This window comes from Miniopterus natalensis, chromosome 3 (genome assembly GCF_054644295.1).
Source record: "Miniopterus natalensis isolate mMinNat1 chromosome 3, mMinNat1.hap1, whole genome shotgun sequence".
NCBI classification, from domain to species: domain Eukaryota; kingdom Metazoa; phylum Chordata; class Mammalia; order Chiroptera; family Miniopteridae; genus Miniopterus; species Miniopterus natalensis.
The window spans coordinates 58,318,976-58,336,261 of NC_142083.1; the positions used below are offsets into that span (position 1 = coordinate 58,318,976).

Here is a 17,286-nt window from a genome sequence, read left to right on the forward strand (position 1 = left end):
TAATTCACTTAATTTTCCCCTTGCCATCTCCATCTCCCCTCCCCAGCCCACCCCACTCCACCCCATTCTGTGTTTGTGAATCACTTTCAAATGTCTGATTAACCCTTGGAGGCATGAAGATTCTGATCACTGGTTTTCTTAGACTCTTTGTTTAACTAGAGGAATGAAGTAGAGGCAGGAAGAAATGGGGTAATAGCCTTCAGCGGCAGGGAAAGAGTGGGAAAGCCGTCTAAACATGCATTAGGATACAGGTGAGCAAATTCAGCCATCTAATTGTAATACTGAGGGGCGCCTGTAAGAAAGAACAGAAGGCTGAACAGACTGCATTCAGCAGGCATCGAAAGATCAGATGGCGCATGTGGGCACTTAAACATGGGCACACACATGTGCACACACATGTGCACACACGCACACACAGCCACACTATTGGAAGATTGCAGGCTAGAGAAAGCGGCTCGGTGAGTGCTCATCAGCCTGGTCTAGCTACGTATCTATCCTCAGACCACTCCGCACTGATGCCTTTTATCTCCAGACCTCTCAAGTGATGCCAAACTGTGGAGAAAGCGCAAGACAACGCCATCCATGCTTACGATTGAAACAGAAGAGTCAAAGCAAACTCTTGTCCTTCAGATGTTTCTCTTTTCTTGAGCTGATGGCACCGATACATACTTTTGTTAGCCAAGCAGAATCCTGGGAGGTGCTAATTAGGGTTATTTCTTAGAGATTTCAGTTCTATGAAGTTTATTTCCTGGGCTCGGTTGCATTTCAAGGACTGAGGAAGCTATATTGCTGCATTAGTATCTACTAAATACCTCAAGAAACTGCGACTGATGTTAATAAGCATAATGCCCCAAACAGGAAAGAACCTAATGTCCACTAATGGCAGAACAGGTAAATAAATTGTGGTTTATTCAGATAATGAAATAAGACTTGACCCCAACTTCCTGTTCATTTCAACTACAGGTTATCACATTATCAGACAATTCTCCTGTATTATTCAAAGGTTTCGATACCAGAGTTATGTGTATAATTAAAAATGAAGTGATAATGAAGGGGCCGCTCCACCGCTTTACAAAACAGTGCAGTGGTCCTTTGATTCCTGCGCTAAGGACATGACAGATATGCCACAGGAATGCTCACAGCTGTCTCAGCACCAATGGACAGCTGCTCCCCTCAGAATCCCAATGACCGTCACACAGAAACCGGGAAGTGACGCTCCCAGCGCAGGGGAGGGGAAGGGTGAGACCAGTGTGTCCTTTCACCTCTGCCACCTGCTTAGACGTGACACTGTGTAAACTCTGCTTCACACAGAGCTAACCTCCACTACCAGTGGATCAGGAACCTTGCATCTAGGGGGAGCAATTCTTGATAATCAATCAGTTTAAACATTTTTCTTTTAAAATTTAATAAAATATTTGAGACAAAATATAACATATTAAAAAAACAAATACTGGTGAAACCACCCTTCAATTTATGAAACAGAACCTACAGATTCAGTCCAAGCCCTCCGCCTGGTCTTGCAATCCCAGCCTACTCCCTGCTCACCCAAAGGTACCCACCACTCTGAAAATTTGCAACAATTACCTTTTCATAAATACATTTGTGTCCCTACATAATTCCTTATTTCATTTTCCTGTTTTCACTTGATTCTAAGACAGAACACACTCCTGGTTTTCCTCCTACCTCAGGTTATTTCTGGCTCAGATTCCTTTGACGATTTCCTTCTTCCCTGACTTCCAAATGTTGGTGGATCCAAGACAGTTCTTAGATCCTCTGTCTATCTAACTAATGGGTGATGATTGAGGATAATGATTTCAGAAAGCCTCGTGGTTCTAAATGCCACCTAGAGACCATCTATATACCTCTCCTTTGAACTGAACTATATCCAACTGCGTAGTCAACATACTCACTTGGATGCCTGAGTATCTCAGAATTAACTCATCCAAAACCAGATCTTTGATATTCTTCTCCATTTTTTCTTTCCTTCTCCACAAATGGAAACTCCACTATTTGTTTAAACATTGCCTTTTCCCTATTGTTTTTTTTTCTTCTGAAATATTAGATATGCTGGAAAGCCTCATACTATGTCCCATGTGTCTTAACCTCTCAGTCTTCCGTATGGAAATAATTTACACAAAAGAAAAGGCCTGCTTTTCCTTCAATTTACTTTATTCAGATCTACCTTTCAGTTTACAAATTTTCCCTTTAGTGGAATCTGCCCTGTTATTCAGGCCTTCCATTTCAACTTCAATTACTTCATTTTTAAAAACTTACTTTTTTGAAAAATGTACCTATTCATTTTTGTAGTTTCTTATACATGTTTTAAATAACTTTTGATATCTTGGATGTATCAAACATTAATTTTCTATTATGTATCACAAAACTTAATATTGAAGCCTTTGAGGGTGTGGGTCTACCATTTGTTTTTTCTGTTGACTTGCAGTAATGCCAACTTATTTCCTGTTCTCCGTGATTTTAGATTGAGTTTATATTTGCTGGCACTCTATTTGTGAGGTGTCTTCTGAGGCTTAGATTGGGGGTACCTTTATCCAGAGATGATTTTTTTGCTTTTTTCAGAAATGAATCCTTTTAAAGCCACAATTATAAGCAACACTATGCAAATAGTGTAGGTTCAGGTACTAAACTAATATGAATGGTAGCCAGTGGCTATTAATTTTCAGAAACTTAAAAAACAAATTCATGCATAGCCAAGACTGAAAATGGTAATTTTCCTTACTGTCTGCCTCTTCAATTTTTGTTTTGCCTAGTTTAATTTTAGTTCATCTTTTGTAAAAGAGTAATGCCTTTCAGGCATTATGTGAGGTAGACTCTGATTCAACTTCCCATTATTTACTGGCCCAAAGCTCTTTACACAGCCTCTAGGCTATGGTGATCAATCAGTCTCGCGTATTCTGATAGTTTCCAAGCTTATCTCTCCGAGATAAAAAAACTAGCATGCATCAGCCTCACCCAGAGTATTTTCTAAAACACAGATTTCTGAACCTTATTCCCTGAGTTTCTGATTTAGTAGATCTGAGTTTGGGCTCAAGAATTTGTATTTCTGGAAAAGTCCCAGGTGCTGCTGATGTGATTGGTCTGGGAACCACACTTTGAGAACCACTCATCTAGACCAGGGGTCAGTAAAAGGCTAAACAGTAAAATTTTTGACTTTATGTACCACATGGCCTTTGTCAAAATGACTTAACTCTGTCTAGCATAACAGCAGCTGTAGAGAACACAATGTGTGTGGTTGTGTTCCAATTAAACTCTCTTTACAAAAATACGCATCTGGCCATGTCTGGCTAGGGACCATAGTTTGCTAACCCCTGATCTAGATAGATGTTCCCATTCTGATCCTGACCACAAGAGTTTTCTTTTGCTTTCCTGCAGACACATCTAGCCAACTGAAAAGGGTTTTAAAATATTTTAATGAAAAATTTTAGATGTTACATAGCAGAAAATCTTTTGGGATCTTTATCTCACTCACCACATTGCCAGAAATCTAAGTTCTGCATTTAAAATTTTACCTGTTGAATTTAGTGCAAGACTTTTCCAGTGGATCTGATTTTCCCTACAAGTCCAATCTCTTTAGTAGGCCATGAAAAGTTCATGATTAGCCATAGAACCTCTTTCCACCCTCTGCCCCTACAGAACATGCCCTCCACTCTTACTTTACTCAGTTATCCCAAAGTCCCTGAACATACCTTTCTGTCTTATTTCCTCATGCCTTCGTACATATTTTTTTCATTTTCAAGGTTGCCCTTCCTTTCCCACAGTAAATTTGGTAAATTTATTCTACTCCTTAACCCTCCTTAAAAGCTTCTCCTCAGAATACTTCCTGGCTCATTTTACAAAGCCAACATTACCCTGGAACCAAAACTAGGCAAGGACAACATAAAAAAAGGAAATTACAGGTCAATATCTCTGATGAACATAGGTACAAAAATTCTAAGAAAAACATTAGCAACTCGAATACAATACATTAAAAAGATAATACATTACAATCAAGTGGGGTTTATTCCAGGGATGCAAAGACCACAGTAACAAAATAAAAGATAAATATTATATGATCATATCAATAGATGGAGAAAAGCATTTGACAAGATACTACATCCATTTATGATTAACACACTCAATAAAATGGGTATAGTTCTAAATGCACCTCAACCTAATGAAGGCTATATTTGACAAACCCTCAGCTAATATAATACTCAAAGGGGAAAAACTGAAAGCTTTTCCTCTAAGATCAGGAACAAGACAAGGATGCCCACTCTCCCCATTGTTATTCAATATAGTCCTGTAAGTCCTAGTCAGAGCAATTAGGAAAGAGAAATAAATAAAAGGCATCAAATTGGGAATGAAGAAACTGTCACTTTGCAGATGACACGATTCTATATAAGAAAACCTTAAAGACTCCATCAAAGGACTATTAAAAACAACAAACAAATACAGTAAATTTGCAGGATACAAAAATCAATGTAAAAAATATTTTGCGTTTCTATATACTACCAATGAAATATCAGAAAAAAATTAAGAATTCCATCTGCAATTACAACAAAAGGGATAGAATACCTAGGAATAAACTTAACAAAGGAAGTGAAGAACCTATACACTAAAAACTACAAAATATTGCTGAAAGAAATTGAAGACACAAAGAAATAAAAAGATATTCCATGTTCATGGATTGGAAGAATTAACATAGTTAAAATGGCTATATTACCTAAAGCAATATACAGGTTTAATACAATCCCCACCAGAATCCAATGACATTTTTCAAAGAAATAGCACAACAACAACAAAAAATCCTCAAATTTGTATGGAACCACAAAAGGCCCCAGATAGCCAAAACAATTCTGACAAAAAAGAAAAAAGCCAGAGGTATCATACTCCCTGACTTAAAAGTATACTACAAAGCTACAATGACCAGTGCAGTATTGTACTGGCAGAGAAAAGACACACAGATTAATGGAACAGAATTGAAAGCCCAGAAATAAACTCACACATATATGGGTAACTAATTTTTGACAAAAGAGCCAACATCATACAATGGAGAAAGGAGAGTCTCTTCAATAAATGGTGCTGGGAAAATTGGAAAGCCACATGCAAAGGAATGAAACTAGATTGCTATCTGACATGGTACCCAAAAAGTAACTCAAAATGGATTAAACACTTTTATATAAGACCTGAAACAATAAAATACACAGAAGAAAGCGTAAGTACAAAGCTTATGAACCTTGGTCTCAAAGGGGTTTTTGTGAACTTGACCCTAAAGGCAAGAGAAGTAAAAGCAAAAATAAACTAAAAAGCTTCTGCACAGCAAAAGAAACCATCCACAAAACAAAAGGCAACCAACCAAATGGGAGAAGATAAATGTAAATGATATCTCCAATAAGGGGCTAATATCCAAAATACATAAAGAACTTTTACAACTCAACAAAAACAAACAATCTAATTAAAAAATGGGCAGAGGACCTGAACAGACACTTCTCCCAAGAAGACATACAGATGGCCAAAAATCATGTGAAAAGATGCTCAACTTCACTACCTATAAGGGAGATGCAAATCAAAATCTCAATGTGATACCACTGCACACCTGTTAGAATGGCTATTATCAATAAGACAAGAAATAACAAACCGAAAAAACTTGAAAACGCTTATTTGCGAAGATATATGTACCACTATATTCATTGCAGCACTATTCACAATAGTCATGACATGGTCACACCTAAGTGTCCTTCAGCAGATGACTGGATAAAGATGTGGCACATATATGCAACGAAATACTACTCAGTCATAAGATAATGCCAAAATGTTGCCATTGGTGACAACATGTATGGATCTTGAGAGCATCACGCTAAGTGAGATAAGTCAGATAGAAACAGACAAAAAATGCACGGTATGTGGGATAAAAAACACAAAGCAACAAACGAACAAAGAAAACACAAACTCATAGACACAGACAACAGTTTGGTGGTTACCGGGGGAAAAAGGGAGTAGGTGGAGGCTGATGAGTTATAGAAATGTACACCTAAACGTTGTATAATGTTATTAGCCCAATAAATTAAAGTTTTTGAAACAGCTCCTCCTCTGTGAAGCTCTTCCTTCCCAGAACTGCTACTCTGTCCTATGAGTCCTCCCCTTAATTATGCCATTATCCCTGTTGTGCTCCATTGCTATTGCTGGTTTTCAAGAATGTCTCCTTGCTAGGCTATGAGCAACTTGAGGATGGGATCTATACATGCCCAGTGCCTGGCACAGGTTTTTTACACAATAAATGTGTTGATTTACTTTTAAAAAATTGAAAAAGTGGCGAAGTAAATGAATGCGTTTCTAGGGAATGGGATTTTAAACAAACCACTTGTTTAAACCCTTGAATTTTAATCATATCTTAGTAATCACTAGCCAAATTAGAACCTCCTACGCCCAGTCTTATTTATTGTCTTGGGTTAGTCAAACCTGCATAAGGTCCTAGTGAAACGCACAAGGACACGCGCCCCTGCCTGCCTCACGCCCGACCAGCACCAGGGAGACCACCGATTGTCTCTAAAATAAAACACAAGACACAGTGTTTTGTTTCTCTTTTATTGCAACCCATTGCAAGGTCAAAAGATTCACAGAAATATAGAAACTACAAACCAGGTAAATTTCCTTTATCCACTCAAAAAGACATTAAAGACAAAGGACCAGAATTTTCCACTACGGCAATATATTTCATAGTCTTTATTCTGAAAATACTGTTGACGTCCTGGAGAGGATGGAAAGCCCTGCATGAAACGTGTTCACATACATTTAGGACATTCTAAGCAAAAGAAAAAAGAAATTCTATATTGCCCAGAAAAATCATTTTAAGCCTCATTTCAAAGCATCTAATAAGAACACATTCAACAACCATCACAGGATCACTCAAGGTAATGTTTTTTCTGGTTGTTTTTTTTTTGAGATTAATGCTTCGAGGCTGGATATGATATTTCTAGAGATTTCTACAAATATACCAAAGCGGTTTTCCAGGTTATGTTGCATCAGGCTTTCTGGATTAGTCAACATCTTAAAGAATAAGTGCAAGTCCCCCCCACCCCCCGAACCCAAGCTAAAGCATGTTATAGTGCTGTACTTTAGAGTCAAACAATGCAACACTAAAAAAATCAATTATACACTTCTGAAACCATTGACAACCAAACTGTAACACTCCAAAGATTATTACAAGTTTGAACTGAAATGGCACCATCTATATCATTGATGGCGCTCCCTTCTTTAGTCTTTTTTTAACTATTTAAAATATAGTGTGACATATATAAAAATTAAACTTTTGCTTATTCACTCAAGCTACTATTACTATACATACTGTCTTATAAATTAGTTTTGGATTAAAAACCAGTTAAAATATTATGATTTAAGATATTTTTCAGTGGAGGGGAAATGAATATGAAAACAATACAGTTTGATGTTTAAGAAGAATTACAGTTTATAAATAGTAAACAGCTTTTTATTTTCTTACACAAACTTCATTCCCTTCAAATTAAATTAGTAATCCATTTAGTGACTGAATAAAATACCCTTGATGGGTACTGGCTAGATTTTCCCAACTGATTTGGATTAAAAGCAAAAAACAATGTCACATCAGAAACATGCTAACATAATAAAAAAAAAAACACACAGTTGTTTACATTTTTTTGGAGTCATTATAAATATGTGAATGGCATTTGAATGTAAAGCTATTTTTTTTGTTTCTTATAGCTAGTCTCATTTTAGCAATACTGGGACTTACAGAAAGTGAAACTCAAACCTTAGTATACCTGTTAAAGACCAAAAAACAACAACAGCTATGTCCACACTGGGGAAGAATAAATAGCAAACTTACGAGTCAGGGTTTTGTATCTAGCTCTATTGGGAAAGATAATCACTTTTGAGTGTAAAAAGGCTCCCTGCTGTCTTGATTATAAATCTAGACACAGGAAAGGTTATTTGAGCCTGAGTCCCTACTATGAATTAATTGTAAAGATATGTGAAATCAAAACATATATTCATTTACACAGATATTTTTTTAACTGAAAGGTGTCAATCTTTAAACAAAGAAACGCTTATTTCTGACAAGTGTAAACAGAATCTTAATGAAAAGATTTTATAATTTTTCTTAACTCATACATAAACCAGCAATAGATCTTTGCAATAGCATAAGAACTATTAAAAAAAATAACATGCGTATAACCAAAAGACCTGTTCTAAAGCCCAAAGCAAAGCAACAACAACAGATTGTCTACTTCTATCTCACTCATTCATATTCTATTTATGTGACTACCCCCAAATCTCAGAAATATAATTTCATAATTACCCAAATTAACAAAAATAATTAAATGATCTGTAGAGTTTTAAAAAATAACTTCACACTATTAATTACATTGGTGGCTTTAATGTGGATAATGCTAAGATTAGCTCCAAATATCATTAAAATACATCCAGACCAATTACTATCCATGAAATAAAAGCTAACACAATGTTAACGTAAAACTCAACTAAAATATTTAGTACTCAACACAACACATTTGTAGAATAATGAATAATTAACTTTTGTGAGCTGACCAGGGGATTGTTGCCTCCACATAACAATTTCACAAAAGGCTTTATCCTGTCTAGTCCCTAAGTCACCTACCAGATAGCAAATGGCCACCTGTGGACGCAGGGTTAGGCAGAGCCACAGTGGACAGCGTGCTCTCCCGGTGGCCTGGAGGAAGGCCCCTGTCAGAAAGTGACCTAGAGAGAAACTGCCCTGGTTCGCGTGTGCATGTATATGGTTCCCAGGCTTCCAGCTAGTGTGACGTCCCTCATGTTCTGGCCGTCACAGCAGAAGGGCACAAGTCTATCTCACCAGAAAAGAACGCAGTTGCCTTCGTTTTAGGGCGTCACCAACTGGCAGGAATCAGAAGCTCAAAATAACAGGTTCAATATTTATTTTTTATTCCACAGTAAAAACACTTTTTTAGAGAAATAAGCCTCTGAACTTAAAAACAAAAAGGCTTGTGGCTTTTAAAATCTTTAACTTTTAAGGAAAAAAACCAGCTCACTGGGGAATAAACAGCAATTGCGCTTATGCTAGGCAGTAGGCAAACGAGACACAAATACACACACTCGGGGACACACACAGACGGGTGACAGTTAAAACCTTCCCAAGAGATCGCCCGCCCCACATCGCCGACTCCTGTCTGCCCTGCCAACCAATCCCCGTGGCCTGAGCGTGGCAGGGGCGTTAGGAGGAGGCGGCTGACATGTTGGGGGTCCAGCCCATCTGGTAGGCTCTCTCCAGGGTCCTCTTGCAGTCCTGGAGGACGGTGCTGAAGGTGATGTGGGGGTACTGCTGCACCAGCTGCTCCACCGTCACTTCATTGACCTGAAACCAGAGAAGAGCCACCGTCACGCACGTGCACCACCGAGGCCGCCAGCCGCCGCGCTCACGGGTGCTGAGGGTGGCGCCAGGCCCCTCCCCTCACTGCTGCTCAGCAGAGCGAGCAAGTGCTTAGTGAGGGGACGCAGGTCTCTGCTTGTCTGACCGCCCCGGTTTCCTAAATACGACATTCGCCCTTACAGACTTTGTAAAAGACATATGATGCTGAGAAATCAAATGTGTTTTCGAGAAGCATGGATCGCTGTGACGGCCAGGACCCCGCCAGCGTCCACGGAGGATCTAGCGCTTGGGAGGCAGGCTGCAGGAAGGGCGCGCTGGAACGCGCGTTTGACTTTGTCGTCAACCTGACAGGCTTCTTAGGACAAAACTGTACTTTGGTGGAGAGAATACACAAGATTCTAGATAGAAGTGCTGGGAAATGTTTATTTTTCTTCCCTTTAAATGTTAAGGTATTGCAAACTTCAAGTCCCTCTGTTAAAAGGGCTGAAATGCGAGGAATCAATAATTAAAACATACATGGCTGACAGGTCAGGGATGGCCCCACTAGACCTTAACCATCAAAGATACCACCTTGATTCTTGATTAGACAAGGCAATCAGACAGGCCTAATTAAAACTAACACCTTTACAATCGCTGTGCTGTGAAGGGATTAATTTGTCAATTATTTTTAAGCTGATTGCAGTTCATATCACAGAAGTAGACAGCTTCCCTCATCCTTTAGATAAATAAATGATTAACCTAAGAACCACAACTTTTAGGTAGCTTTATTTAAAATCTTTATCGAACACTTGGGCATTTTCAAATACATCAATATTTCATTTGTACCAAGTAAGCCGGTCTGAAAGGAGGGGGCTGTGCTACACACTTCTGTGCTCCCTCTCCGTGTCCATCCGCTACTGGAAAAGATTAGGACCCTCAGGAAAGCCCTAAAACAACATGCAACCCTTGCTGTTTGCCTTTGAAAGCCTGCTTAGAAGTGTGATGACCATGATGTTCAGTCATCTGCACTATTCTGAAATAATGTGATGTTTTCTGGGTGATCTGGAAAACCGTTATATATAAACTTTTAAAAAAATGTTTTTATTGATTTCAAAGAGAGGAAGGGAGAGGGGGAGAGAAAGATAGAAACATCAATGATGAGAGAGAGTCATTGATCGGCTGCCTCCTGCATGCCCCTCACTGGGGATTAAGCCCAAAACCCGGGCATGTGCCCTGACCAGGAATCAGAACCATGATCTCCTGGTTCATGGGTTGACGCTCAACCACTGAACCATGCTGGCTGGGCTATATAATCTTTGTTTTAAAATTTGAGAGTTGCGCCCAACCGGGCGTGGCTCAGTGGTTGAGCATCGACCAAGGATCCAGGAGACTGTGGTTCGATTCCCGGTCAGGGCACATGCCCGGGTTGTGGGCCTGACCCCCAGTCAAGGGTGTGCAGGAGGCAGCCGATCAATGACTCTCATCATTGATGTTTCAACTCTCTCTCTCTCCCTTCCTCTCTCTGAAATCAATAAAATATATATTTTTAAAAAAGGCAGGACCTTTACATTTAAAAAAAAATTGATGCAACATTATTGATGATACCTAATCTTTTTCAGAATATCTCTCTATTCAAGACTTGCTCGTATGTAAATCAAGTTTTACTCTAAATTCAAACACGGCATGCAGTCAATGCTTTTTGTGATATAGATATGATATATAACATTTTGTTTTCAAAAACAAGAAGAAAATATTTTTGAATAACAAAAGAAGAACTGATAAATTAGAGTTGAGAATATGAACTGGTGATCTTAGGATTTTTAAGCAATATCATTTTTAATTTTTTAAATTTAAATTTATGTTCTAAGTCTTGCCTGAGCTGAGGCAGCTTATAACAGTATATTTAGAAGGTCATGAATCATCTAGCCCTATCTCTCTCTCTAGCATGTTTTTTACACTATCAAGCCACCAGACCTAATTTCAGATTATCAAGCTGCTCAAGTTCTGTCTGGCCTCAGGGACTTTGCACATGTTGTTCTCTTTACCTGGGATACTTTTTACTACACTTCCCTTTAAAACCACCACCTTCTCATGCCTATTTCCTACTCATTCTTTAAAAAAATATTAAACTCCTTTGGTATACAATATTATATTAGTCTCAGGTGTGTAGCACAGTGACTCAACATTTATATTCTTTATAAAGTGATCACAAGTCTAGTAACCCTCTATTACCATGCAAAGTTATCACAATATTATTGACTACATTCTCCTTCACCTTTCCCACCCCACTCATTCTTGAGCTCTTAGCTTCAATGCCATTTCCCAAGTAATTCTGATCACCGCCCTATCCCTGCTCTCCTCGCCCAATGAGGTAAGGTTTCTAGTTATTCACTCTTCCAATACTGCCTACTTTTCCTTGTAGCATTTACATTATAAAGTTAGTTTATAATTGTTTTGTTTCATATCTATTTCTCCTGCTCCAATGTAAGATCCATAAGATCATTTTTACTTATGAGCCAGGCCTAGTGCCAGGCCTAGTTATTGGTGAATGAATGATAAAACAGTAACAAACTAAAAAAAGAAATAAATAGAAAGGAAGGAAGGAAGGAAGGAAGGAAGGAAGGAAGGAAGGAAGGAAGGAAGGAAGGAAGGAAGGAAGGAAGGAAGGCAAGAGCAAGGCACAGCTAGACACTAATATACTAATAATCTCAAAGACCAACAATTTCCTGAGAAACTCATATTCAGTTCAAGTATTTCCTCCTTCAGGAAGCCTTCCCTAAGGAAGCCTATCTGCCCAGGAGGTTGGGTTAGGTACCCCTTCTCTGTGCACCCCTGGCTGGCACCCTGTGAGATCTGTCTTTTATTTAAGCACTCTCACACTGCATTGCCATCATCTCCTTACTTGTTGATCTCTTCCACCTGAACAAAAGTCTCCGCCTTTATTGAGGCTATCGAGCTGTTCGCATGCAGAGAAGAAACATGGCAACTGTGTTCACACCATGGACTTTACAGTCAACCAGAAACAGGTTTGAATCCTGGTTTTACTTTACTTCTTTAAGATTTGATTTTTTTCAACTGTAAAAACAGGATAAAAGTACTTGTATCGTAGGACTGTTATAAAGGATTAAATGCAGAAATATGCCTAACACTGTGACAGACTTTAAAAAAGGCCCCCAAAAGGTAGCTTTTATTATTATTCAGGCACGGTCACCGAGGGCATGAGTTAATTAACAACACGTTAGGACGACCAGTTCTCTACAGTGATGCTCAATATTGCTCCACATCTGAGATATTTCAGAAATAAATCTCTATAGCATTAGTTATAATGTTCAAAATAAAATAACCACAGAAGTAACCTTTAAAATATACTTCATATACCAGAAGCAGCTATTTTATCTAATACTCTCTGGGGGAGATTTCAGAACTTTCCTCAATAACACACTTCCCGGAAAGCCCCCTTCTCTTTACCTGACGTTCCCCATGCTACAGTTAGGTTGCGCTCCTGCCAGAAAGCAACCAGAGGAGATCAAGCTCACTAAGGGGGAGCTGATGTCACCTGAGCAGAGACAATTCTCAGAAAACCTGCATCACAGCACAAGGGAAATAAACATGCACCAAGACACTTAGCGTTCAAGGAACAATGAGCTGAGAAGAGGTGGAAGGACAGAGAAGAGAAACCATTTAACCCACGGTAAAGATGGGACTGCCTTCTCGGGCTCGCCTTTTCTAAACTACACAAGGGCCTGGAGCAAGTTCATACCCTATACCTAGGGAGGACAGGTCATTTGTTTTGGGCGTCCAGTTTTTAAAAACAGAAAATATCTCTGCACTAACTGCTTTGCAGGAAGAGATACAATTCACCTTGCGCAAACTTGACACATGAAGCTATGGATTTATGAAGTAAATAAATTAAAGAATAATTGATCCCTTTAGCAAAGATTTTCATGATAGGGTTAACCTATTTTGTCAGCTCTCCCAATGTGTTTTATATATCCTTTTGTTTAGCAAAATTCAATTTACCTATTTCTCTTGTATAAAGAAAGACACACTTATAGTTGAGGCTGTGTTAATTCTCTGGCCTTCATAGGCTATGGGCAAGAACAGACAGTGCTCTGACTTTGTACAGCCGCATGAAAAACGGTACTGCAGCTCCTCTGTGGACAAATGTGTCTTCTAAGCAATCTTTTTGTTAACTGCACTCTGTAAATTCTAGAAAACAAAGCAGTGGGGGAAACACAGATATTCCATTCTAGAGCTTTGCTGGGTAGAAGGTATTCAGGGAAATACATGTGGTCCCACTAGGGAAAGTTCCATCTTTTACTTACAGTGTCTCCTGGCGATACAGTGTGACAAGCTGTACACGAAACTTACTTTCATTTACTCAGAAGTACAAATTACGTTCACCTCTTTGTACAGACTCCATAAGCATTGTGGTGCCTTAGAGAAGTTCAGTGTAAGACGCCAGGAGGGTCCACACCGTTTTAAATCACTGTGCCTACACACAAAGTTCGCAGACGTTTTGTCATGCACAGCTCCATTAGCCAGGATGGAAAGAACTATTCCTTGTTCCAACTCATAAAATGCATGTAATATAAAAAAGAAACATAAAGATAAAAATTTTAAAAAATTTCCCCAGGATCCCTGGTTTTCGGTATTCAATTTCTTTTCCTCTATCAATGGCAGCTCCTATATTACACATGCAATTTGGAAAATGCACCGTATCTTCCTAAAGAAATATGCAGCGATGTCATTTGAAGAAATTACTGTGATTAAAGGGGAAAAAAACAGGTACCGCAGGGTTTTTAAATATAAGAAATATTGGATTTTACAGTTCTCTCCAAAGACTGCATAACCATAATTTACATTTTCAAAATTATTATAACTCTTTTTAAGGTAGTAGCAATTTGTCTGGCATTTTAATCTATTTTGAGGTAACATCTATTAGCACTTTTTGAAAATGTGAGGCAAATCGCTGTGCTAATTAAGGTAAATCACACGATAGTTTCATTCTATTACTGCTGCTGCCGTGGAAGGATGAGGAGCTCACCTTCGGTTTCCAAGACTCAGTTTACCCATTTAACCACCCAGGCCATCATACTGTTTCCTCACCTCCTTATGAATACATTCCCTGGGAAGTTCCAGAGAAGTGTAAGCCTAGGACTGAATTATCTCCCCAAAGATCCCTATTGTTCAAAAAACAGAATTTCTGATAAAATTTGCTGAGGAATCCATTTATATAAAGGACTCTTATTTCCTCTTTGACTTGTGTTATAAAACAGGACATGTTTATCGTTAGGGGAGAAATGCTTGACACGTGCGAGCATATGAAAATCACACTTAGGGATATAATTCAGGCATACCTCGTTTTACTGTGCTTCACTTTATTGCGCTTCAAAATGTTGCATTTTTTACAAATTGAAGGCAAGACCCTCCACCAGCAGAAAGATTATGACTCACTTTATTGTGCTACTCCCTTTATTGCAGTGGTCTGGAACCAAACCCACAGTATCTCTGAGGTATGCCTGGAAACCTCTTAAAATCACTTTTTTTTTTTTTTTTAAATGGAGAAAGGTTCCCTGCAAAAAGTGAACACTATTTAAAATACCAATACCAACAACAATCAAATGTATTGTATTATTCCTAGGCTCTAAGTTCCTTGACAACAAGGAGTGTAGTCATCGCTGTTCTCAGTCTTACACACACTGCCTGGCATATTCTCGCCCCATCAGAATATAAACTCACGAGACTTGAGTTTTGGCTGTTTCTGCTCACTGCCAAATCCCTAGCACCTAGAGAATGACCAGGGCACAGTAAGTACTCAATAAATATTTGTTGGCTAAATCAATATAGAAGTTGATTAATGAATGCTTATTGAGTAAATAAAAAAGTACCAAATAATACTGCATTGGAAAATGTGAAGATAAGCTCACCTTGTTCCCAGACTGTCCCATCTACAGTGGTAGCAATCTCTAAAGTCTTGACATTACAGCAGCTCCAAACGCCTTTAATCCTTGAAGTTCATACCCAAGGCGATTCTCTGCGTTACTCTCCTTTCCATCTGACATCACCGGGTGCCTCTTTCCAGATACACCTTCCCTGGGTTTCCAATAATTTTGCACAGGAGACCAAAATAGCTCATGATGGTGATTCTGCAATTTTTGCTGAGTCGTGTGGTCATCAGGCAGTACTCAGGAAATGACTAGGCTAGCCTTCAGATTAATTGAGGGCAGCCTTCCTAGCTGGAGATCAGTGACACACTACACTGGCCGGATAACACTGAGAAGCACGTGAATGGTCACTGCACAGGATTTGGTCTCCAAAACTTTGCAAAAACCCACATGGTTCAGAAATTTTAAAACTTTAGTTTGGAGCATTAGCAGTCTGTCCAGGGTGGCAGGCCTAGGAAGATTTAGAAATTTTGTGACATTTAAGGTCCTTTGTAATGTCACAGTTATCTGGTAACACAGTGGAATCTGTGGACAGATCTCCTGATTCAAAACAATGCCATTTCTACATGCTGATTTCTTGGGCGTCAGCAATTCTGCATGCCTTTTTGTCATTCTTGTTTTCATTGTCACAGTGGTGTGTGATGTTTGTTGTTGCAGGGAGCAAGTAGACAATACTGCAACGGGGTGGTACAGTCCGGAGAAGAAAACCTCTCCAAACAACCTGCGTGGGCTCCTCACTGAGGAGCCCTGTTCTCGTCAGTACTAGGCTCTCTCATGCAGGAGGGAGTAAGTAAACACATTTCTTCTCTTCAGCATGGTTTATTTTGGTGAAATACTTGCAAATAGTTTGTTAATTTTTTCACCCAAATGACTAATAAGGCACAATAAAAGTATGTCCACATTCCAGTAAGAATGGAGGGGGAGGTTAAGGGAAGAGCATTCAATGAGGACCTACTGTTTCCAGGCACCTAAGCATTGATGCCCCCAGTTACCGATGAACTGTGGCTCCGACGGAATCAGCACTGCACCCAGGGGCCACACAGCTTCACGGACGTTCATTTTCCAGCAGCAATTAAGAAAAATGACTGCAGTTTACATGCAAATTCATTTCAAAGTCCTTTATAATCTCTTCAAAATAGCTGCTCTGTGGGAATATAAGTACCAATGGGTGTCACTGGCCCGTGGGACACTGCCATGGTGCTGTGGCCACGGGAGGCTCTGAAGCAGACCAACGAGAGCCTCCGGGCAGGGCCAGCTGCCCCCTGCCCACACTGCAAGGCTTTCCTTCCTCTCTCCCGCCCATCAGCACGTTGTTCCATGTCCCACAGGTAGGACGGGCCTCGGGAAAGACGTGGCCCACCCTCTTAGAGCAGGAAAGAGGGAAAATGAGACCAGTGGCGGCCAAGCCCGGGCGTGCTTTCTTGGCAGAGTGCAGGCTGCTGTGCCTGGGAGCCTAGTTGGGCGCCTGACCTCCTCCAGGAGGGCTGGAAAGGGCTTCGCAAGGGAAGTGACATTTAAGTGGGCTGGTGACGGGCAAGGAGGCATCAGCCTGGGGATGGCATGCACTAAATATACACGCGTTATTCGGGAAAGAAAGGAAACCCGCTCGTAAACTGGAATAAAAGAATCTGTCCCTTGCTTTGTAAGATTTGTAGTCATGTTTCTCCAGCCCATACAGCACCCAGGCGTATAACTGAGGTACGTTCTTGTTTCAGACAGCACTTCTCTGAGGAGGGGGCTGGTGAAGAAAGTGGATCCCCCTGTCTGCAGGTGGGAAAAGTAGGGGCCCCAAAGTATGTCTGTGAAGGTGTCACAAACAGCACACTCAGCTCCTGCCTCCTCCTTCAGGGCTCCTGCCCTCACACTGGTCTGTCATTCTTCACGCTCTCCCTGGGCAATGTCACTCACTGCTAACAGCCCCAGGGGCTGAGTCCTGGGGGCCCAGAGGCAGAGTGTTGTCTC

General features: G+C 39.9%; 1 protein-coding gene across 2 annotated transcripts in view; it reads right to left on the bottom strand.

The window, feature by feature from the left end:
* Window positions 1–17,286, bottom strand: part of FBXL17 (F-box and leucine rich repeat protein 17) — a 503,612-nt gene that overhangs the window by 76,001 nt on the left and 410,325 nt on the right. Inside the window, exon 9 of one of the 2 annotated variants that reach the window (XM_016221967.2) lies at window positions 6,569–9,382. The exons of the other annotated variant lie outside the window; for it this stretch is intronic. Within the exon in view, the coding sequence (XP_016077453.2) occupies window positions 9,242–9,382 (141 nt within the window). The 3' untranslated portion in view covers window positions 6,569–9,241. Of the gene's footprint in view, window positions 1–6,568; window positions 9,383–17,286 lie in introns of those variants that run through there. 2 annotated transcript variants of the gene reach the window in all.